General features: G+C 41.5%; 1 protein-coding gene and 1 long non-coding RNA gene across 3 annotated transcripts in view; both read right to left on the bottom strand.

Moving 5' to 3' along the window:
• Positions 1-16830, bottom strand: part of REPS2 (RALBP1 associated Eps domain containing 2) — a 91807-nt gene extending 74977 nt beyond the window's left edge. Inside the window, exon 1 of the mRNA XM_027898570.1 lies at positions 16569-16830. Coding sequence (XP_027754371.1) covers positions 16569-16784 — 216 coding nt within the window. The 5' untranslated portion in view covers positions 16785-16830. The remainder of the gene's footprint in view (positions 1-16568) is intronic.
• A 4430-nt stretch (positions 16831-21260) lies between these two features.
• The window catches only part of LOC114065013, a 24065-nt gene continuing 20460 nt past the window's right edge, over positions 21261-24865 (bottom strand). Inside the window, exons 2-4 of one of the 2 annotated variants that reach the window (XR_003572854.1) lie at positions 24234-24360; positions 23746-23874; positions 21261-21443 (exon numbers count right to left, since the gene is read on the bottom strand). This is a non-coding gene — a long non-coding RNA (uncharacterized LOC114065013). The remainder of the gene's footprint in view (positions 21444-23745; positions 23875-24233; positions 24361-24865) is intronic. The other variant, XR_003572855.1, reaches the window with a different exon arrangement.

The following is a 24865-nucleotide window of genomic DNA, read 5'->3' as shown; positions in this document are numbered from 1 at the left end:
TACAGTTGGTTGATGCAGTTTAACTGTCTTGAGGGTTGTGATCAGTGGCACTATCCAAGCACACATCAGACCCATAACTGGGTGGCACAGCCTGGTCCATAGGGAGGACCTCTCCTGGCACCGCAGCTCTCAAGGGACCTTTGAAAACATGCTGGTCTGCCTAAGGCACAAGGGAGTAGCCACTCAAAGCCCACAGGAAAGCCGCAGTGAAATACTCACTTCTCTGAACAATCACTCCCATATGGCCTTTATTTTTACATCACGTGTGACCATTTACATTGTTTTCTGTCTTACTAGCAAATGCTACCTCAAGATTCTAAAAAAAAACCAAAAATTTCTCTACTTTCATTTTCCCAAAACTTGCTGCAGGAATGTCCAAACATATAAATGCCAGTTTGCAGCACTAAGCTAAAAGGAGGCATGGTAACAGTTGGCTTGAAAAGGGAGAGGAATAATCTACTCTTTATATCCTCCACAGACAGGCTAAAAACATCAGGTTTAAAATCAACTTCCTAGAAATGGGATTTTGCTGTGGACAGGAGAGAGTATGTAGGGATGGCCCGAGGTCCTTTTTCAGCCTCCTTTAAAGATGTGGCCAATGCAATCACTGAATACTTTCCCCAGTACTTTTCATAGCCAATTAGCTTCGGTGTCCATTTGGTTTGAAAGAAGGGCAGATGTGTCAGAGAAAAGCATTTTCCAAACCATGATTTTCACAGGTCTTATCAGTACTGCTGATGCAGCTCAGCCCCTTCTCTGTGCTGACACAGCCATCAGGTGTCACGGGTTGTTTCTGAACCAGTTAATGTTTCTGCTACCACTGGCCCATGAAAATTGCTACACTGCGCTCACACTGCCACTTGCCTTTTTCCCATGAACAGGCAGTGAGCAAGGTCAGGAGCAAGGGATAGCAACTCAAATCCGAAGTACTGTAAGACAAGACCATGTCCACTGGTCCCTACCTCAATAGCCATTTCATGAAAAAACTATAGAAATATCACTCATCTTCAGTGACAACTAATAGCTATAAAAACCTCAGGCATGCTTTTACTGATTATTCTTTCTTTTTTTCACTGTGACACTTCGAAAAGTAAAAGTGACAAAGTCCTGTCTTACTGGACAGCCTCTCTTGCTAATGGTCAAACCCTCTTTCTTCTGTATGTTAAAGGGAGCTGTGATCACTCCGGATTCACTGGTGTTACTCCCTACCAGTTTCTTGCACTTCAAGAACCACTCAGTAATGAAGCAGAGTGGAGAGATGTTCAGACCTAACTGAGCAGAGCTACAGGTATGAAGATGTGCACAGCTCATTGCTCACTTCCTGCTTTTCAGAGGATGCTCAGCCTTGGAATTTTGAGAACATGCACAAAGCTCTCTCTAGATCAGGAAAGTTGGTTAAACAGAAGCATACAGGACCTCACATCCTGAAGTTATTTTGCATTCCAAACAGTCTTTCAAACTAACCATGTCACAAACATGTTGTGTAGCTCAAGACCTAGAACACATTTACAAAGTCAAAAGGTACATAGTCAAGGAAAGTTTGACTCATAATCAGATAATGTTACATAATTCTTCCAAGATTTAGTGTTAGCAACAGTTCTTTTGCCATGGTGAAGTTTTGAATGGTGAAGTTTGCTATTTTTAAATTCCACTGGACACAGCTGTGCAGGTTTTGTACAAGAAAGTATTTCCCCACAATGTTTATACTTGAACATTTCTATAATGGAAGTTTAAAAGTAAGATGTATGTTCCTTTCAAGTGCAGAAAAACAGGCAACAGAAACATAGTAAGAAATTAAGGAAAGCCTATTACTTGTTTTTACTCATAATGAAAACCACTGAATTTTATTAAAGATAAATAAACAAAACCTGTAAATACTTCTAGTAATTTACACAATTCTCTTAATTAAGAATGAAATAGATATGGGCATAATTAATGAGATCTATCCATCACTAGTGAAATGTTCTGTATTAAGATAATTGTGCTGCAAAGGAGACTTAAGCTCACAGGAGAATCTCCTGCATGCCAGCAAAACTAGGGCAGTTCCCTCACCACAGGCAGTGAAACTTCCTGCAGGGAAACCACTGCTACATGATCTAGACTTGTCAGACATGGATGAAGAAATTATTGCCTCCTCACAAAAACCAATGAGGGATGAGCCAATGGCAATGAACTTTGATATTTAATTTAGAGGCAGCCATCAAATGCAACACACTGAGCTGGCCCATGGTGTGTGAGGGGCTCACCTGCTTGTTGTGCCTTGGATAATCCACCTGTTCATTTGAATCCTCAATATAAGCTGAGACATCTTTTGGGGTTACAGGGAACCTGGGCCTAAGTACAATTTAAAAAAAAAAATGAGGGGAAAAAAAGGAACAAACATGTTCTCTCCAGCTCTCAGGCAGATGGCAGTCAAAAAGGCTGGAAACACTAGGAGAAGGAACTGTCACAAAAGGATCCAAAATAGTGCTGGGGCACATTGTCTTCAGCTTCACAGGGAGTTAGAGGGAATTTATAGGACAGAGAGGCAGACAGTTCCCAAAGCCCTGCAGGGATCAAATTGGGGCTGCAGGTGCAGCTCACCCTGCAAAGCACTCCATGGGCAAGGGGTGTCCTCAAACAAAAGTCCTGGCAAGCCCTTAGGGGGCTCCATTACAACTTTCAGTGGTGGCAGCCTATTTACTATCCCAGTATATGAGAATCCATCTCCACAGCATCAATGCTGAAGCACTTGCATTTTTCTTAATGCCAGGGAACTAAGGAAACCAAGGAGGCGACAGGATTCAGCTCAAGTTTCAAGGAAATCTTCTCACAGTAATACATTTTTGCAAGACATACAATTAAAAAAAAAAGGCCCTAAGTAAAGCTGACAAAAAGAGCAAGAACACATCCCTTCCGTTTCTCTTCCCACTATTTATTTATTTCCTGGCAGATGCAGAGAAATGCTGAACCAGCAGCTCTCTTGGCTGGTGGAAGTCGCCAGCTGGAGACAAGGGGAACAAAGAGCAGTGCAGGTGGAACTGCGTGGGAAGAGATGGGGGGAGCAAAGAGGGGGCAAAAAAATAGCGACAGAGCAGATATGGAGACTCTCGCCTTTCCCTTTTGCTCTTCTCCACTCATCATCACAGTAATTTTTAAAATGTTATTCTATGGTCATCTTTTATCTCATGCCCACACCAGTATTTAGAAATACAGAATCATTTAAGTTGGAAAAGAGCCTTAAGATCATTGAGCTCAACTGCTAACCCAGCACTGCTCCAGGGACTCAACCACTTCCCTGGGCAGCCTATATCAGCTCTAAAAAGTTGTCTATGAGCAGCAAAACTTACAAACCCCAACTTTCTACAGATCTTTCTCTTCAGCTGACATTCCTCTATGGATTCTTTAATGAAGTCAATGGGTTGACTTCATTGTGGGACCTTTCTCTCAGTGGGAAAATGGGTTTTCTTCTACCAAATGACTTAGGTCTTCCACATAACTTCAGGAACTCTTCGAAGTCTCTCAATTTTCTTCAAATTTTCCTGAATAGTTAACAAATTCAGAAGTTATTACTGGGATGAATTAAACAGCATCATTGCACAAGTGTCACCTATTTCGAAAACCAGACCAAAGAAACCCCAGCCTGTGACATGGGAAATTGGCAAATTTTAGATTACAGTAATAAAGATGAAGTGGAATAAGTAGTAATAAAGGAGAACATCTCATTTTTGTGCCCATTTTTGAGCTGAAATCAGACAGCTATACAGGAGAAAGCAAGACCTTGTGGTTAGCCATATAAAAGAACAAAAAGATGATTAGTTTGTAAGTCAGTAAACTGGCAGGGGGTAAAGCCTTGAACTGAATAAAAAGCAGAGGGACATGTTAAGCAAGCCCCTAATACGGAACCAGATGAAGGATACCTTCCCTGTAGTATACATTACACACTCAGAAACTCAAAGGTGTCTTCAGCCATTTGATTATTTAATGGTTAATGAGGCTGATGGGTGTGCACATAAGGATATAAATAGACACCACATTCTGCTTGCAACCTTGGTAATAAATGAGCTACTGCTGCTACAGAGGGGTACACTGAATGCTCCTATTGCAAATGAGTACTTCTAGCATCACATTTGCAGCAGTTTTAGATGGACCATAAGAAAAGGGCAACTCAACAGAAAGTGAAACTATCATAACAATTTATTAAAAGCATTGACAGAGAAAATTCAAACAGAGCAGAAACATAAGCAGAAAAGAAAAAGAAACGTTTTATACTACATGGCACTGAAAAGCCATTTTAGGTTTTTCAACCTAATTTTTTAAGTTTGGGAAGTGGTTCACTGTGGCAAAGCATATTAGCTTATGATTCAAACACACCTTTCCTTTGAACTCCATTATGTTCTTTCACTATAAAACTATAGCCCTGGACATCTTACAGCACTGGTGACCTGTTTTCAAAACGGCTTACTGTTCTTCTACAAATCAAAATTTCTGTACAATGTTTCTTGCAACATATGTTGTCTTGCTGAAGTCATCAGGAAACAAAGCCAAATTTCAAGGATTTAGAGCTGGCACAAATAATTTCACTGCTCCAAACAAAGTTCTTCTCCCTACAGTCACATACCATCCATGCCATTCAACTAGACAGCGCTGTGGAAACTGTAGAAATGCTGCTCTGGGTCAGCGCCAATCTGAGCATAGGACAGTCCTGCAACTATCTATTTAGGGCTCTATATATTACCAGAATTTTCCATTTGGAAGGGAATTGGGAACACAGAAAGCTAGATATCACCACTCATCCAATTCTTTAAATGTATTTCAGATCTACAACCCTTGACACATTGCTCCTCTTTCTCTTCACTAAAATGTCAAACAATCATGTTTTGAAACTTAACTTACCATGAGTGATCAAGCTACTAGAAGGACAATACAAGTATTACCATGCCCAAGTATTAATTTGATTGTTACTAATATCTGCACTTATGTATTGCCAAATAATTTAATTATAAAATTTAAACTATGTAGTGGCCAAAAAAACCCAGAAAGATTCACAAACCTGTCGCCTACTTGTGCCCTTTCAGATGTTTCCTTTTCTCACAGATACTTACTTTAAGGTCTGTCCTTCAGTACCTGAAGACCTTCATTCAATGTCTAGAGTGACCTATTTTGCTGCAGGGATTAAATTCAGTACTTATACTAAAACACAGTGCCTTGATAGACTTAACTTAAAGCTTTACCTCTTGCACACTTCCCCTGCAATCAAATATATGCACAGTAAGTAATGCAGTCTAAAAACAGCTAATGAGTATTTCCTATGGAAAAATATTCATTTGGAGAATATCCTCCTCAAGGACAGTCCTGATTTAGACTAGATCAAATAAAAGATATAATTACTATAATACAGCTGTGGGAGGAGGAGGGAGCTGAGAGAGAGAGAAGGAAAATAAGGGACTGATAACTTGATGTAAATAACACTGAATTATTTTCCTGCTGACATCAGCACTGCCCAGTGCCGCTCTTTCCTTTCCTGAAACATTTGCTCTGGCCAGTGAACCTGGGACTTGTCACACTGTGAGGTAGCAGGTGCTGTAACATCATCACCCCAGGCTCCCCCATCCCAGTTCCTTCCTGTTACAACACTCAAAACATGTTTTGACAGGCATGACTTCACAGCTATATTATTTTAGAGGTATACTGTATCTCCAGAATAATGATCTAGTGCTGTTTTTAAAAAGAAATCCATGGTTAAACAAGGGTACCAGCAGGATACAATGCAACTGCAAAAAAAACCCCAAGCATACTATTGGTCACAGTGGTACAGCTCCGTCATATATCAGGTGTAGAAAAATACGTGGGGCTCTCTTCATTTCTAACCTTGGTAGCACTTTGGAAGAAACAACCTGAAAATTGGGTAAGACTTTGGCACTGAGATTTGCTTTGTTTTGAGAAGGTTTGGGGGGTTGTTTATTTGTTTTGGGTTTGGTCTTTCTCTTGTTATCAACATGGGACTACCCAAGGACTCTGCAGGAAGCTTCAGATCTCAGCGTAATTTTAAACCTTACGTTATCACTTTTTGAAGGTTACCAGGTTCAAGCGTCTTCCACCTTCCATTTGCAGCAGACATTTATATTTATAACCTGCTCATCCCCATGATATCTAAAGTATCTAATAAAAAACAGAAACAACAATCTTCCTGGACCCTGCCTTTTATTACTCAACAACAGAGAGCAACTGTTAACAACATAATTGGGATTTATTTATTTTTGCCTTCTGATCTTCTCCCAAACCAGACATCCCCCAATACCCACAGTGGCCACCTGGATGACTCTTCCAAGCTTCTCCTCAAATCTCTTTAACATCCACTGCTCCTAATGAGATTCACTGCTGCCCTGCTTCTACCTACTTCCCAGCTCCCTTAGCCTTAGGTAACTCTTAATCTATCTGTTCTTTATGCTTCCTCCTAGAACCACAAGGGACCTCATATAAGTACCAGAAGCACAGAAAACTGCTGTGAGGCATAAACATCACAGGTACCAAGCCCAGAAAGGACCCCAGGCAGTAACCCAGAAGTCAGCCCACAATGACCTTCAGAAATACACTATCACTCTGGACTAGGCTTCTATTCAGTTTCTCCCACTTACTCTTTTTAAGAAGGGAATTACTGTATTTTCAGTCCAAAGGAAAATTTTTTTACCATTAATACTGAATTCAGACTTTACAGAAGAGAAGAACAGACAGCCTGGACATATGGGACATGTCCACATAGCTAAACAGGAGAACATTTCTAGCAGCTACATTTATGCGGGTCTTCCACAACCTTCAAGGATGACAGAAAAACCCACTCTTCAGAGATTTAAACATTTGCTTCCCACTTCTCAGAATGAGAATCAATTATGGTCAGCTCTGCAAGGCAGATCTGACAGCTGGTGTCTCCTTCATTCTGAATGCAACGGCAGAAAGCACTTCAAGTTGCTAAAAAACACAGGAGTTAGTATCCAAGAAGTGACAACCACCACATGGAAAACCTGACAAATCCTCTCCATCTAGATGGCAGCCACCAGATCTAGTCATCTCAAACCTCTTCCTGAAAAAAAAAACCAAAAAAAACCAAAAAAAACCACATTACAATTCCCATGAGCCTTTCAAATTTCTGCCTGGAACCAAAATGGTTTTTTTCCAGGTCACCTTAATACAAAGGTACCATAGTCTCCTGTGGAAGCAGATGTTTTGATGTTTCAAACCTTGTGGTTCCTCAGCAGATGACATTTTTGAGGCACCACAGTCTCCCTTCTGAACAAGCTGCCTGGCCACCATAACTACCAGTATTGGTAGAATTAGTCTAAGGAAAGGAAAGGAACAAGAGATGATGCACACGAACAACCTCTTTCCCAAAATTTATGTGTTTAGATGTCACAGTGCTTCAATATCCAAGCATTTCAAAACAAAGTGTTTTGATTTAAGTCAACAAATTACAAGTTTTTAAACATTTCCAAAGTAACGTCTCTTGCAAACACTTCTCATCATTAACTTTGCCCTAGAACAACAGAAGAAATTCTGGCATTTCCTATAAAAATGCAGTTCCAGGTTCTGATCCACTTTTAGACAATATGAGACTTAACTCGTACAGAAGAAACCACAAACTCTGGGACATATGATGCATTTTTGCCACAAACAAATTTCTTACAGACTTATCTCCCATTGCATCAAAATTTTCTAAAATGAACTACTTTCTTCCATAGTTATTGTAATGTCATTTTTTAGACTGGCTACCCCCAAAAAACCTTGATGCTTCCTGTACCCCTCCTTTTTTATCACATTTGGCATGTTTCCTGAGTTCATTTCCCTAGTGCTTAGAACTACAGCAGGTCTTTTTAAAGGCAATGCAGCAAACACCCAAAACAGTACCTTCTACAGTTGTGCTGTTATCTTAATCAATAACACATATTAAAGACCTTCTTTAGTTGAGAATTATGGACTATTTTTATAAGACTGAAGAGTTGTCAGTCTTAACTGAAGGCATACCCTTGTCACTAATTCCATTGCACATAGTGTATGTAGAAGACACTTCCTGCCCTTCCTTATCTTATATCCCATGTACCTCTAGTTGGAATCAACACATCACTTGGAAAAGCAGGTCAATTTTTTCCTCTTCTACAGCACTAAACACAGCACTAAGACTATCGCTATTTCACCCAACATGCTTATGTGCAGAAATGCATCATTCAGTCAGTGAGAACCTACTTGTTTGGGCCCAAACCAGGTGTCTATCCTCAATTCAGCTGAAGAGCACAGGACTTCAAAGCAGCAACACCAGAGTCAAAGGTGACATCATCTCCAGTGCCCATGCACAGTACACCAAGATTTTACAGCACATTTTATATCAAGACTTGTATTTGCATTTCTATCCATACACAGTAAAGGAAAAGCAGCCTATAGCTATTAAAACAAAGATGTGCTTCCAAAGGCAGCAATTATTCAGAGGAGGGCAAGTAAAAAAAAAAAAAAATTAAATATAAATAAAATATATAGAATCACACTATTGAGTTTTGGCCTCTTTCCCCTTTTATTTTTATTTCAGGTATTTGGAACCTCGAAGTCCTTCACCTTTTACTGATCCACTGCTGTTACTGTTCATAACAAAATAATTCTGACTCTAATTGTTAGCCCACAGCAGTCACTCTGTTTTGCAAATGATTAGACACGTTGTTTTATTCTGAAATATCATCTTGGCTTCCATAGGACATCACTGTGTAAATTATGCCAGAAGTAAATAATGCATGAAATGTGAAATGTTGCCCATGCCAAAGCTGATCTAATGTTTCTTGGTGTGGAAAGACACTTTAAGAAAAAGAAAGGATTAAAAAAAAAGGTAAATCAATTCAAAAGGCTTATGCCAAAAAAACACTTGAAATTTATAATCATAATAATAAAGTAATGTTACAGACATTTGCTACTGAAAGCAGAATTCAGCTTCATGACTAATACTTTAGTGAGCAAGAAGACACTATGGGTCATGCTCAGACACTTTGAATTCAAGCTCAGTCAAGTGTTTCCCATTAGGTGACTCTAAATTTTCAGTGCCACCAAACCAGTGGGGTTTTCAAGTCCTCAATCCAGCGTTTCAACACGGCTCTGCTCAAGGGAGTAGCTCCCCACCACTCTCTGTCAGGGAAGAGGAGCAACCAAGTACTGCACATCGACCCTATAGGACTACACAGACACAAAGATACTAGAACCAACATTCACAGCTTTTTTTGAATAGCGAAAGATTGCTCAGGGCAGAAAAAATCCCACGGACATAAAAAAATAAAGCAGCAGAAGAAAACACTGCAGATGTGCTCTGGTAGTCAAGCTATCTAAAGTTTCTCAGGACCCCCACGCACCCCTTATTTTTTAAAGGCATTTGCTCGTCACGCTGCTGTACTTGGGGCACTCCTGTAGCTCTCTGTTCAGTGATCTGTGCTCATTATGAAGGTCTGAGTGGTTCAAACAAGTACAAGAGACGACTTGTCAGGCAGCCAGTGCGTAATCCTGGGGTAGTTTTAAGCAGCCTTGTTGCTAACAGAGAGCACCCGCAACACGCCACCGGTGTGCTCTGTGCAGTGACACCACTTGTCATTGTCAGAGGCAGCACCTTCAACGCACCTCTCCAAATGCACCACCCAGACTGAAACAACTGGTAGTATGAAGCATCCTAACTTTAATGTTTGCAAGGCAGATTCTTGGGAAAAATAAGCTATTTAAAATATTATTTAAGTTCCAAGAGATAAGACCTTAACTTCACACTTTTCTAGATAAAGATATGTCTCATTAGTTGGTCATCGTTAAAACAAGATTCTTGCTCTTTTTGAGTAACTATGGTAACATTAAAACACATTTAAGCAACTACATCACTTAATATACATTTTAATACTTACTTTATCAGAAATGTAATATACATCTCAGTTCCTATAAAATATTAAATTTTCTCTATTAATAAGAGACACACCTGCTTGTGTAGGCACATGTGATATATGCAAAGTCAAATTTAGCTAAAAACTGGAATCCATTTAAAAATACACAGGCAGCCTTCCTCTACTGAAAAAAAAAAAAAAAAAAAAAGCCACACATTTCTTATATGTACAAAGATTTGGAAATATAAACTACAAATGGATTTATAAACATACGTTTTGTCTTTTAGACACTTTGATAAATTAAGTAAATATAATTTGCAGTTACTGATTTAGCCAATTATTTCTGGTCACTGTGTCCTACTAGTTCACAGAACTAATGGATCTCATCCCACCACATCCTTCCACATCATCATCATCATGTCTAAATGTCAGGAAAAAAAATAAAAATGGAATAAAATAACAATAAGCAAAGAAGAAGTTATTCTCAACAGAGTTCTCAATTTTATGCAGTGGTCACCAAGAATGCTGCTGAATATACTGGGAAAAAAAATATTCGCCCTGCTCAGGAAGAGGGGATTACTATTTGTCCACAGTTGATTTTCTACTCCAGCAACCTTTTCTAGTTAATTATCCACTAACTCAGCTGTTCAACTCTTTCACTGTCTTCAAGAGTTGAACTAGCACATATGGCTCATTAATGTTTTATTTTACCATACTGCTGGCATGTTTAGATGTTAATACATCAAAGGATCTTGCTTTACAAATATAACATCAGTTGTATTTCTCAAATCATAGTGTTTTAAATTTAAATAGGTTATTTATCCTGATTCCTTGCCACAGATTCATGAAAGATGGAACAAGCATTTCTATCTTGACTAAGTTTTTCAGCTCAGCTAAATTCATGTGTTCAGAGTTTATACCACCTTTATACCATTTTTTGTGGGGGGGTGTTTTCACCAGACTCAACCACTGAAGTGAATTCTCTGTTCAACATCTCCTTTGCAAAACAGACTGTGGCAAGATCATCAATCTGTGTATATATATCACAATACTGACAGCATACTGCGGTAGATACAGGCAAGAGCAGAAAGGGTTATATCAAAACTTTAGTGAACACCACTGCACTTATGTAAGTCCCATGACAAAACTACTTACTTAAATTGTAAAAATAAAACCCGTTCTTCATCATCCCTGCTTCATACTACAGCAGCCTCTCACGAAGAAAACTACCCTATGGAACTTTTTTCTCCATCCCCCTTGCAGTTATTTTAAATCACGGGCATAGCAACGCCATTATTTACTCAGAGAATGAAATAATTAATTGACACTTGGCTGTTATGATGGTTAATCACTGAAGGCTGCAGACCCTGGCCAGGCTAATTCTGACCATCCCACTGGATACCTGTGACAAGCAGGTCTAAGAGTCTCTGGTTTTACAGTGTGATTTGAAACACACTTGGGAAGGAACGGCTCCTACGAATCATCTACTGTGTATCTCAATGCTGAGGCACTCAAAATGTCTCATCTTGAAGCAGTGACTATGAAGTGATAGTTTAAATGCTAAAAAATAGTTTAAAGATGTACGACGACCTCAATTTATTTTTCTTTTTGGAACACATCAAGGTTGCTTCAGGTGAATCTTTACCTTTTACTTTGTTACCGTTTATAAATTTTTTTATAATAATACTGCCATGGTTTTTACATCTGGGTTATTAATTATCCTACTGACATAAACACATGTTTGCCTGTGACTCTAGAAAGGCAGTGACAGTTTAGGAGACTGCGGCCAGAAGTATTGATTCTGAAATATCAGTTTTCCTTTCCTCTTCTTGCTGCATCACTTACTTAAAGTTGTACCCTGCTTTTGTTTCTTCCTGGCTCAAAGATGTCAGTAGGATGCCACTTCTCTCTAACACCACTTTTTGACGAACCTGCTGTTCAGTCAGCTAAATCACACTGCCAGCACTACCATAATGCCACATTCTGTCAACAGCTACAACAGAGCAAATTTCATCTTTGGTAAAGTACCATTAAATCCAGATTTTCTTCACTTACACAGCTCATACTGTAACTGCCACAGTTCTTGTTCTTTTCTCCCTGTTTGAGGCAGAAAGTTATTCCCACCCCAGCTATCATGTAGGTAGTAATTTATCCTCATGGAATTAAAAAAAAAAAAAAAAAAAAAAAAAAAAAAAAAAAAAAAAAAAAAAAAAAAAAAAAAAAAAAAAAAAAAAAAAAAAAAAAAAAAAAAAAAAACCAGAAAGCCAATCCTTACTGGCATTTTTCCAAAGAAATATCAACTTAATTTTTTTTTTTTTAGTCTATTCTCACTTCTCCTTTTTGAACACAAAAATACAGTTAAACTGTAGAGCTGTAACTATAGAGACAAGGCACAATAAACACAAATTAACTCACGAAGCCTGTGGAAGAAAAGCACGATCGCTGGTCTGTGTTCCCTATTCACACAGTGCTGGAAGGAGAGTCCCAGCTAAAAAATGCAGTGCCTGTACAGCTCCAGTATCACACAATTAGTACTTGTCATCCTCAGAGCTCAAAATAACACAGTGTGTTCATTTGCAGAGGAAAGAACACATTTTATTAAGAAAACTGGATCTCTGTGCTGATAGTGCCACATCCACAAATAAGAATAAGGTTTATAAAGCTGAGAATTAAAGATAACATCAGACAACCAAGTGAGAATCAATCAAATAAGTCAGAAACTAATGAAAAGAAATAAGCATTTCAGTGTAAATCTCTAGTCCAATTCTGCTCCTTAATTTTTTAGGACAAAATATTCAGAGACCACAGGAATATCAACAAACAGTAAAACTAGCACAAGGTACCTTTCCTTTGCTGATCAGTGGGCATTGACTCTGTAAAGCAATATTTTATCTGAAATCCCTGCAGATATCAGCCCATTGGTACCCGTAACAAATGCACTATGGGGTCCCAGACTCAGGAGCAGAGGCTGTAAGGCTGTACGTACTCCCTGGCAGCCCAAACCAAGACAAGGCAAACCAGCCACTGTCAGCACCTTCGGACAGTGTGGAGTATTGACATTCCAATGCACTCAGGGAGCACAACCAAATAGATTCTTCCAAGGAATGCGCCAGAAACCCCAGAGGGAGTTTGCCCTCGTGGGCACACGAACCTGTTGTTATCTAGTGATGGCCATTAGCAGTGCCTCCTGCCCTGAGCTACCCTCACTCATCCCTTCCTTCCAACTGCTCCCACACCTCTGCCTGCCTTCTCCCCATGTAAGAGGGGTTACCAATATTGATCTATGTGACAAAGTATGCTGTGGGATGACCTTCACTTCAGTGATATTTTTGTGGGCCCCGTGACTTTAAAACAGGGTTTTTTTCCAAGACTGTTTTTCTCTTTGCATAAATTCATTTCTTGAAGCACAGGGAACACCATCTTCTACTTGACCAACGTGGGTGTGCATATATATATATATATATATATCTATATATCTCCAGCTGATGCTGTTGAGTTTCTTCTAATTCTCACAGACTATAGAACTGCATGGTGAATGACTAGTCTGCTCCTTCCTGCTTCTACATAAATATTGTAAAAAAAATTAAAATAAAAACAACCTCAGCACAGATCTTTCAGGCAAGAAATTATAGACATTTTACAGAGCTACTTTAAAAGCCCCTGGTAAAAGATCTTGCCACAGGCTTTGTGCAAGTCTAAATAAAATCTTTTTAATCACACAATATGGCTAGCCAAAAACTTTCAATACATGGGGGAAGTATGAAACCATGCCCTCCTGTCCCTGTCGTGCCCTTCTCTGTTCTGTGAAGTGTCTGACATTTTTCATTTTAGTCCTAACTTCAACTTTTTTTCCAGAACTAACTATTGACGAGTTCATTGTTCAATCTCAGCTCTAAGTGAAATCGGTACAATCTCTGCTGTACCCTATTGCCCAGGAGAATAGGTGGCTTTAATGAGCCTGGGTGTAATGAATCTATGTTCAATCACCTTATTCTTAGCAAGGTCCAGGACTCTCAGGTGCACACCATCTGCTCCTACTGACCCGACTGCTCTTGGATTTTTTCCATTTATTTCAGCATTTCCTCTTCTGGCACATGGTCTCACATTCCCTACCTGCTGTCTGTTACCTAGTCTCTTTTATCTATATAACTTCTTGGATTAAGCCAACTAACCTTTAAACCAAACTCCAGCCAGGATGCACCCACCTGATATTTGTCTAGACAGCAAACCCTGCCATTACAATTAAGGAAGGTAGAAGGAGATTTCCCATAATGCTTATAAGAAATCCTAATCAAAGACTGTATAAGGAAAGGCTGCTTCTTTCTCAAAAAGTCATCCCACTTATTACAGAAGTACAACTGAAGACAACAGTACAGGTTTGAGAGTGCTATGGCACTAAATGCCAGTTCTGGAAGCATCCTGATCTGCAAAACCACTCCTCAATGAATACCTTGAGAATAAAAAGCTGTAAATTGCACATTGCTTACAAAACCATCCATAGCTGCCTCTTGTTATAGCCCATGCAAGGGCCAGGGAAGGGTGTTAAGTACCTTCTGGACTGTGCAAGCTCCAAATTTCCCCATTTCTGACATGAATAAACTCAGCATGACCATTTCTCAGTCAGTCAGTAGGGATGCCTGTATGTGAAGCACTAACAGATGGTGATTTTAAAAAGCATTAAAAAAACCCAAACAAACAAACAAAAACTTTCATGGTCAACAATTATTTCAAAGAAAACACATTATATTAAACCAAACAACCTGCCTCTGCCTAAAAGAAGTGTTCCCTGTACTATGAGAAAACATACACCATGAACCTCTGTGCCCTGCTCCCGTAACTGTTACAATAGTAGGATTTTTTAAAGAGAAAATATTAAATTGCATCTTCAGAGGATAATAAAAAGCATCAGAAAAATATCTCAAACAATGTTGTGGGATTTTCCCTATCAAAACACCCACCTTTCTTTCTTTTTAATTCATTACCTTTTTTTTTTTTTTTTGCGTCTCAGTAAACATAAGAATACCTGGCTGCAGTGGGTTTTGAAGACAGGCACTCCAGCCATAGAGCAGAAGCCACTGTGATTAGTGCTGTATAAACAAGAGGGGGAGGGGATGGAAGAAGGAAGAGAAACGGACCCAGATCCCATAGGCCTTATTATCTGAATATTCCTGAAGCCAATTACAGGCTTGTTTCCCAGTAATGTCCTCTTCACAGCATAAATATACCTGGAAATAATTTTAAAAACAAAAAAACTCACCCCACCATTTCCAGGCTTAAGTCACACATTATAATCAAAATGGCCCCAAAAACAGACTACGATAATAATATGATCATAAATTTCACTTAAATGATAGGGTAAGAAATCTCATAGTGGAAATAAGAGGGTTCTTTCTACACTTCTTTGGAAAATGCAGTAACTGGGCCATAGCAAGTTTCTTAAATATATGCCTTCTTACTTAAAATCCTCTTTGCAAAAAGACCCAGTCTTGGTGTTATATCTATGTGAAATCTCTACTTTCACCAATCAAAATTCACCTGCAAGACCAAGGTCACAGTGTGGCTCACTATAAGGTAGTAATAGTGCTTGGTACGATTTTAGTTTTACTGATCTGGTAAAGAGCACAAGCAAGAAGAAAAATATCCTTGAAATACCGTATTTTCGTTCAGAGTTCCATCCACTAAGAGATGGCCAAACAGCTATCAGGAAAGCAGTAGATAAGTTCAGTATCCTCAGGCGATGCCCAGGTACAACTCTACATCAGCTCCCTTTCAACATAACTTTTTTCTGCTCGGTAAGTAAAAGCTACTGAACAACAGAAATCATGTAAATAAATTAAATAAATAAATAAACAGGAATATCCCATCTCTGTTCAGTTTATTGTCAGAAGTATTATGCAACTGCAGTGCATTAGTCAAATTACTAATCTGCAGGTGGAGAAGGCAAGTCTGACTCTTCCCTGTCCCTGGAAAATGGCTGGCACAAGCCTTTTCCCACCCCAGACAAGCTTCTCCTCAAAACTAGGATGGTTCTGCCTCACAGCCCCCCCTGGGGACTTCTGTGGCTTTGCTGCTCTGACAGGACAAGACCCTCACACTTCGCACCGTGATGTGTTCGTGCTCAAAAACTGACATAAACCCCGCAGCATCATTTTAACCCACAGATTTTTTTTCCACTGAAACAACACGTAGAAGGAAAAAAAAAAAAATCTCAAGAGTTACACCAGAAGTTTAACACATCGCACGTCCTTACAGCTCTGCGCACACAACTGCTTTTATGACTTTTGGGGCCCTTTTGAGGAAGGCGACGGCAACAGCGACCTGACCGGGAGCGCCCGGGGATCAGGGTGCCCGGCCCGGGGCACGCCGCGGCGGCACGGGCTGCCCCTCACGCACCGCACCCGGAGCGCGGAACCGCGGGGACGCCGCACACCACCACTGTCCGCAGCCCGTCTGGAGGGAGAAAGCGGGCACGGTGCAGCCCCAGCACCGCCGCTGCGGGAAAGGGACCTGCCCGGGGAGGGGACCCTCGTCCCGGCCCCGCGGGCAGCGCAGGGGCACCGGCCCGCCCGCAGCCCCCAACTCCGCGGCGGAGGCAGCGCCAGCCCCTCTCCCGCAGCGCTGCGGGAGCGGGTCCCGTCCGGCACTCCCCCCAAACCACCCGCACCCCCCAGCTCCGGGGCGAGCTGGAGCCGGACCCACCTGGTGCAGAGTGTCGGGGGGCAGCTGGGAGGCCCGGAACAGCTCGCCCACGCTGCTGCCCCCGGCGGCCGCCTCGGGGGGCGGGCAGCACCGCGAGAAGAGCTCGGAGTAGCGCTGCTGCTCGGTCTCGCTCAGGGGCAGGAGCAGACCCCCGGTGCCGGCAGCGGCAGCAGCGGCGGCAGCGGCGCTTGACCCCCCCGCCGGCCCCTGCTCCATGGCGAGGCGGCGCAGGCAGAGCCGCGACGGGGCAGCGGGTGCCGCCGCCGCCTGGGGAGCGGAGCGGGGCGACGGGCGGGGGGCCGGGAGGTGTGGCGGGGGCCGGGGGGCGGCGCCGCTCTGCGGAGGGGAAGGTGCAGTCCCCGCCCGGTGAGCGCCGCGCCGGCTCCGCAGTGCCCCGGCCGCTGCCGCCGGCCCCGCCTCTGCCCTCCCCGCGGCCCAACCCCGCCAGCCCGCCTGGGATTCGTATGCTTTCCCCGCTGCGGGACATTGCTCACAGGGCTCAGGAGGACAGAGATTTCTCCGCATATCGTAGAATCGCAGAATGGCTTCGGTTGGAAGAGACTTTAAAGAGCATCTCTTTGCAACCCCTCTGCCATGGGCAAGGACAGCTCCCAGTCGAGCAGGTTGCTCAGTGCCCCTCTAGCCTGGCCTTGAACACTTCCAGGGATGGGGCATCCCTCTCCAGCAGTGTTTTCAAAGTACCAGTTGCTGCTGAAGGTGCCGCTGCGGTAAAGAGGTGCCTTAATGAGATACCCTGAAGTGAACCCCAGTGGATCGGCCATGACGGTGTGATAGAGGAGCATCTCACTACGTTCTCTATAGTCTCTGCTTGAAGGGCAAAGATCCCCTTGTTCATGGAGACGGGATTCCCCATCGGCCGTGATGCTGTAAACGTTTCCTGTACAGGTCGAGCAACACCTTAAAAGTCAGGGAGGTCACGACTAAGGCGGAAGGATTGGGTACTTCTAAGTCAGGAGGTTGGCTATGTGGCTCACCCTGGTTTTCAGAGCCCTTCTTCCCAGCAGTTCTTTGGGGAATTTCGAGGATTAAGCTAATCATCCTGAAGGTGATCCTTGCAAATATCTGTTACCCACAGAGGAGTCAACAATTTTTCTTCACAGCAGCTTTGGTGCTAAGATGTGGCCTGGCCAAGGAGAAATCAGACTGTTCGCTTTCAGGTCTGTACCATTAGCAATGGGTGGCTATTGTTGCCCATGTTCCTGAACACAGAAACAGTTGGGAAGTCAATGTGGTTTAATTTTATATGCATATTTACTGTTAATTCTGAAAAAAAAAAATCCATATGTAAAAATTTTACGTAACATTTTTACTAGAAAATAGGAGGTTAGGGGTTTTTCCATTAAAATTCCCATCAGTTTAATTTATGGTCTGTAAAGCAAAAACAGTAATTACTAGCTCATCACCTCTGTCTTTGGTAACCAAAACCATTATCTGTTTTTTAAATCTTTTTTGGAACTACTTTTATCTTCTTCATATCATGCATCTGTGCCTCCTTCTCACCTGCACAAAACATGCAAACCTTTAGTTCCTCTGATCAGAAATTAAGATCTGTGCCTGCCTTCTCAGTGTGTGGAATGCTGAATGGGTTGTTAGATGCAGTTATTAGCAGGTGAATAATTGATGCTCATGTTAAAGGATGGAGAGTTACGGAGAAATCTTTGTTCCTTTAGGGACAGTAGATTGTCATGGTATTTTCTCATTTTAAAACAAATTGTTTCAAAGGAGGGACAAGACTATTCCAGCAACTGAATCTTATACCCCAACTTAAATACCCCTATCAGTCCAGAAAAATTATAAGCCCCCTTGAGAAGGCTCTGCAGAGCGGAGAGTAAATGACCTCTCTACTGCAAAGTGTGTCTTCTGGAGAGTCACAAGATGTCACTGGCCTTTTTCTGTATCTTCGGTCAGGTACAAGGTACTGCTCAGAGGAGATGTGGAGAGCCATGTGGAGAGGATGGAGGGCTCTACTTAACTATTGCCATATTTAACCGTATAACTCTCATGATAATAGAATAATCTTCAAACTAGCTTAGGAAAGAATAGCTGTCTTCCAGCTGAACTTGAACAGGAGAGATGTTATCTTAACAAGCAAATGAAAATACTGTCAACAACTTCTGCTAATTGTGCATTTTCCTGTGCCTAAAGATGCTCATTGATAACTGACCAGCTCAATGCTCACAATGCTCATTTCTCATCACAATAAATACTCCCTTTGCCAACTCTTCAGAAGACATTATTTGACCTTTGTTGATGTGTCAGCCTCAGTTTTTCAAAGTTTTTCTAAGGTGGACCATGGCAGCAAGATTTTGGAAACACACACTGTTCCAGAACACAGCTGCTTTTTTTTTTTTTTTTTTTTTTTTTTTAACACTTTGGACAATTTTCTCTTCTTCCTTGACCTTTAAAACTTGCATTCCACTCTCCGTACAGCCCACTCTCATCAGAAATGACACAGTGTCTGGGTTTGCAACCAGTCTACCTCAGTGCTGTAATCTCCACCGTGCGTTGTCTACAAGATATGACAGAAGTGAACCCCCTCAAGTTGAGGGAAGAGGCAGGGAAATCCATGCCTCTTATTTCTGCAAAATAAGTGTGTGAGCTTTTAGGTGTGAGCTGACCATTCCCTGGGCACGAGCACCTTTGGGCAATTCAGGGGGTACTCCCTTTGAATTGTAGGCATCCTTCAGCACTCAGCAGTGCCAACCACACCGCTGTACTCTCTGCAGCCTATGCTCACAGGGAGCTTTAACCCAGCCCATGTGCCAGAGCCACTTTCTGTACAGTCCAGTGTGTCTCGTGCAGTGGCACTGACGGCTCTTGCGTGCTTCTCGTGAGGGTACATTAGTTCAGAGTAAGAGGCACTTCATGATAACAAAAGCCATACAAGTATAGTAGGAAGAAAGATTCAACCTTCCTGTTTACATGGAAGTTGTGATGTCATTACAGGTTACAAAGCTTCCCTATAACTAAGAAATGCTACATGTCAGTAAATCAAAACAATTCAAGTATTTATTTTTTGCTGGAAAAGATAAAGTCAGTAATGTAAACTGGATTGAAATCTGACTTATCAAACTGTGGTTTAGATCTGTGTGTGGTCCTCCTTCTCTCCCCACCCAACTAGTAATGCAATGACTTACTCTGAACTCAGCCAGCAGCAGTCCTGGAAACAATTGTGTGATCAGGGATGGGAGGGAAACTGAGCTCGTAGTAAAAAAAAAAAAAAAAAACAACAAAACAAAAATAAATACTACTCCCAAAGATGTGCTAGTGGGAATAGTAGTAATATGTATGATAGGTATAATTTTTATTCAGGATACAAATTGGTAAAAATTGTCATGTATAATATGACATAATACATAATCTCCAGTAAAAAGTTCCTACCGATATCTTAGCATTTAGGAGATCCTGGGAATTTTTACTTGAGCAGTACAACCAAAGACTAGTCACTTAAATTCATGTTATTTCACTAATCTTAAGGTTTAGAACATGTCAGATTTGTCCTGGCCCAAAAGACATGAGATCTGGCTGGGAGCTGCTTCCCATTGACCATGGAAACACTGCACATATCGCCAAGTAAAGCTTTGGAAACACATGCAAATGGTTGGCTGGAAAACTGTGATTTAGCTTTTCCCAACCCAGCTCAAGTGAATCTCACCCATTGTTCCTCATAACAATTCTTTTTATTTACTTTCATTGCAAAATGAAAGAAGACTTTGATGACAAGCAACTGGTGGGGCAGGTTTCCTGGCCATGGTGTCAGGCATGCTTGGACTATAATTGACAAGCTTGTCATTTTTTGTAGAGATTCAGCGTGCAAAGACTCTTATTATTATTTGCATTGCATGAAGATATTCCACCTCTAAGAAAACAGGAGAAATGCTTAATGAACTGTAAAATTTCATTCCCTGCTCTCCATCTCTCCTTTAATGCATGAAACCCCCTGAGAAATTGTTACTGTTTTCTAGCTCTGGCCAATAATTGTTTTCAAAATTTAAATGGCATCATAGGTGAAAACTGCCTTCTCTGTGCGCATTGTGGAAGACACAGTTCCTGACAGGTTTTTCTCTGTAAGCAACTGAGTACCTAATAGAGATTTAGAGTTGGTGTCATAAAATAGTTGACAAATATCAATACATTAATTAGTTGTGAGGGGAGGGAAGGAGGACCACACACAGATCTCAGCCATACTTTCGTAAGTCAAATTTCAACCCAGTTTACATAACTGATATTATTTTTTCTAGCAAACAATAAATACTTGAATTGTTTTGATTTACTGGTATGTACAGTTTCTTAGTTCCAGGAAAGTTTTGTAACTTACAAAGATATCACAACTAGTTGTATTTAGAAGGGTCATCTTGAAAAGTCCTTTTGTAGAGCTTAATGCATTTAGTGTGAGCTTAAGTGGTGTAAGGCAAAGCCCATGCACACATCTTTGGAAGAACAAGGACAAAAATAGTACTCCGCTTTTTAGGTAAAATTCCAGGAATATACAACCTCATTTCCATTGATTTCCATCACAGTCCCTGGCAGTTTATTTCCTTTAAAATAATGGCTTTTTCCCAATGTGAAATTGTGGGAAAAAATTAGGTGCATGTTTGTTATTTTTTTAGTTTTATTTTTTAAATATTACCCACTTTTTTATTCGGCAGATGCAAAAGGTCACCAAGCGTTAGAAAATGTTGTTCCTTTCACTCAGGAATTTCACAAAGCCTTCAGCCACTATCCAAACACTCGATTTCAAACAGAATACACCAAACCTTATTGTATTGCAGGGTGATGGTTCCTAAAGGTCATATCATCAGATACTTGAAAGCCTGAGCCAAGAAATGCTGCCAGGGAAAGATCTACATGTTCCTGGAAGTCACACACAGAAAAAATAAAAATTAAAAAATAAGTAAATAAATAAAAGAGGCATCTATGATTGTCTTCTCCCACACACACAAGTTAAAACACAGAACTTGCAATATATTCTTAAAGTTAACTCTGTTCTCATGGGCAAGGAGGGAAATGCATGTTAGGCAGAAAGGATTATTACAAGAGATTAAAATTAAAGAAAACTTTTTAGTGCTTTGTGAGATAACTGATATACCATCACTTGTTTCTTTTGACAAACTGTTACTGGTAACCACACTCTTAAGTGAAAAATAATCACAGAAAGACACAGAGACATTAATCATTACAATGAAGCCATTAATGCAAAGCAAATGTGTGTTTTCCATTTGAAGAAATAACAGTTAAGTAAAAAAACACTGTATGTTCACTCATCTGTGTGTCCTGCAGCTAATTTGCCTCTCAAAAATTTTGCCTTCGGACTTGGAAACAAATTCTAGTAAGTGTTCAAGTATGAGATAAACTACTGATCAAAAAGGGCTTTTAGTACTGCTACTGCAATCTAAAGCTTCCTATACAGTTTTGTCAAAAATAAGTTCCCTTTCAGGCAAATAGTTTGCCCTTATGCCATTTTCCTAGTTATATTTTAACACAGCAAATAGTTCACCTTTTTCTCTAGTTAATTTATGAACTCAATGTAAACCACAAACAAATCAACTGCAATTTGCTCTGGCTTCTGCTGTTAGTACAGACAGTGGAGATACACCAACAATAAATTCTATTTATAAATCATTTTCCCAGACCAGAAACAGCTACAGCAATGCCACTGCAGCTGCAGAAAGTATCATGGCAGGCACTTGCAGCACGAGCATGCACTGTGCCGCAAAACTTGTAACCTGCACGACAAAGCTTTTCATCCGGCATCAGCCTGGGAAGGGCTGTACTGTCACTGAGTGGCTCTCTATGCAAAAGGCACTGTAACAGCAGCCAGGGCTGCAATGCGATAGCAACCTCCAGCTCTCAGATCCCACATGGGGAGACGGAGGAAAACACCGCCAGTTCATATTCCCCAGCAGCCAGAGCTGCATGTCCCTCACCATGCTACGGCCTCGCTGCCTCTTCACAACCTCTCTCCCAAGGTAGGGTTTGTCAGAGCTGGGCAGCTGTGCCTGGCACAGGGTGGTGGAGGAAGCAGTCAGGCAGCAGGGACAAGCTGTGGAGCAGCTTGGGGATGTGCCAGCCACAGCCTGGCTGCTCAACCACTGTGACACCATCACCTGAGAACTTCCTTTCCCTTCTCCCCACCCCTCCAAGCTCAAAACAGGTACTTGGGGTATCATTTTCAAAGAAACCTGAGACACCTGAGTGGTGTTACTTTGGATGAGGCATTGTTTGTCAGCAGCACAGGAGAAGGTCTTCTCGTTTTCTGGAAAAGCCCTCCTGTAGCAGGGACAGCCTCAGACCATCAGAGCCCCTGCAGCCACAAATGGGAGATGCATGGGAAAAATAGCACAGACCACAGCTGGGCTCTCAATGTCACTGCCGGCCCAAACATCACCAGCCTGTTTGTGCACAGCAGTCAGCAAGCAGGGAAGGGTACAAATAATTTATTGCCTCTCTCTCATGTAGAAGACAGAGCTGCAGAGTTGAACACAAGAGGTCCCACATGGATGACAGGAAAGACAGAACACAAGATGGTTTACAGCATGGTCCTAGGAACTGCTTTCCTCTTGGAGCTTCTTGCAGCATAGAGCAAAGTGCTCTACCCAAACACCTCTTCAAGCTTTGTTTCCTGCTTGCAGACTTCATGAGGGAATAGGGCTGACTGGCCCCCTCCTCGCAGAGTACTGCCAGCTTGCTTCCTCACTCCATGGCCTTTGCTGGTGCCACAGCAGCTTCACCAGAATTATTCTTTGTTTACAGCAGTGTGAGAAAAGAAATGGCTGTTGAGGTATCTGAAGTCAGAATTTAAAATAGGAATAGGATCAGGCCTAAAATAAAGTCTGTGCATATATACTCTTTATGTTATTGAGCCAACATAATTTCAATTAATATAAAATCTTATATTTTTAGTTACATGTGTTCTTACTGCCAGTATTGACTGGCAAAGACTAAATATTGTTAGAGTACAATTTGCTTTGTCATTTATATACATTCACCATTTTTTCTCCCAGTGTAAGAATTCCAGGCAGTTGACAGCTGGCATATTATTATTCAGTACAGAGATTAGATATTAAATCTCATCATGGTGGAGAAGAAAGGTGCATCTAAGGAAGATAAATTAGTCTTGTGACTGAGGAGTGTATCTTAGTGAGACTGCTCCTACCTTTGCTACATTTGCTGTGCAACCCTGCAGACATTCTTTGGCAGTAGTACAAAGAAAATATTTTCTAATCATACAGCAGTCTTGTGAGATACGGACCATATCTTATGAGGTTGTTGGACATTAGATGTTCTGAAAGGGTGAAGAGGAGCAAATAAATTCATGGTAGGACTAGCAATGGGGAGATTATTCCTGACTGACTTTGGAGCGATGTCAGGTATGATGACAGTGACTAATATGAGATAAGTTGGTGAAATGAGGGTTTGATTAAATGGCTCGCAAGTTGTCTCATGCATCAGTGCAGACAACCAGGCTCCATAATACAGTTAAGTTTAGAGACCCCATGAGAAGCCTGACCCACAGGCTTGCAAATCAAGGTGGTACAGCTGCCCCTGCCTAAGCTGGTAAACTCAGGTGAAGACTAATGGCTAAGGCATCCTCCTGGAGTCAAAACCATCATCTGTGAACAGCGCTGGGCTGTTGCTACAGACCAGCTCTTTGGTGCTACAGGATTTCCAGTATTCCTCAGCAGAGTGTCATGTACATGTGCATCAGAAGTTTGCACATGGGAGAAGCTTCCCACAGAGAAGGGTGGGAACACAACATCTACAAGGAGAACTCAAGATATAAGAGCAGTCAGTGGCACAGTGAAGAAGAGCAACCAGGTTTTAGAAGCATCTTGCAAATAAAAGAAGTAAAGAGCGTCTCCCAAGATGCCCCTACCTTATTTCATCTCCCTCCTTTGAGTTATCCTACACTTCCCTGCCCTGGCTGTGGATTACCTGTGACTTTTCCTATAATTCTTCTCTCATCCTCCTTGCCAATGACTTACTACTGTGTTCCTTATTTTCTCTTGCTGGACCTACCCCCACAAGGTACCTCCTCTCCTGTCCCCTCTCTTTGCAAGTGCTGAGGACTCTCCTCACTTCACAGAGGATACAGTCCTTTAGATTAGAAAACCCTGCTTCTGGGCTCCAATGCATCATTTGAAATCTATGGCTGATGTCACCTTTGAATATTCAGCTCTACACTGCAGCAAATTTGTAACAGTGGAGATCAGCTGGGGCAGGAAAGAAAGAAAAGAAGGAAAGAGGGAGAAAGAGAAGGGAAGCAAAGGGGAGGG

Source organism: Empidonax traillii, unplaced genomic scaffold (assembly GCF_003031625.1).
Source record: "Empidonax traillii isolate 1590-97213 ecotype Southwest subspecies unplaced genomic scaffold, ASM303162v1 scaffold605:size788243, whole genome shotgun sequence".
NCBI lineage: Eukaryota > Metazoa > Chordata > Aves > Passeriformes > Tyrannidae > Empidonax > Empidonax traillii.
The sequence above is the reverse complement of the archived record's forward strand: the minus strand, read 5'-3'. Positions and strand labels throughout refer to the sequence as shown.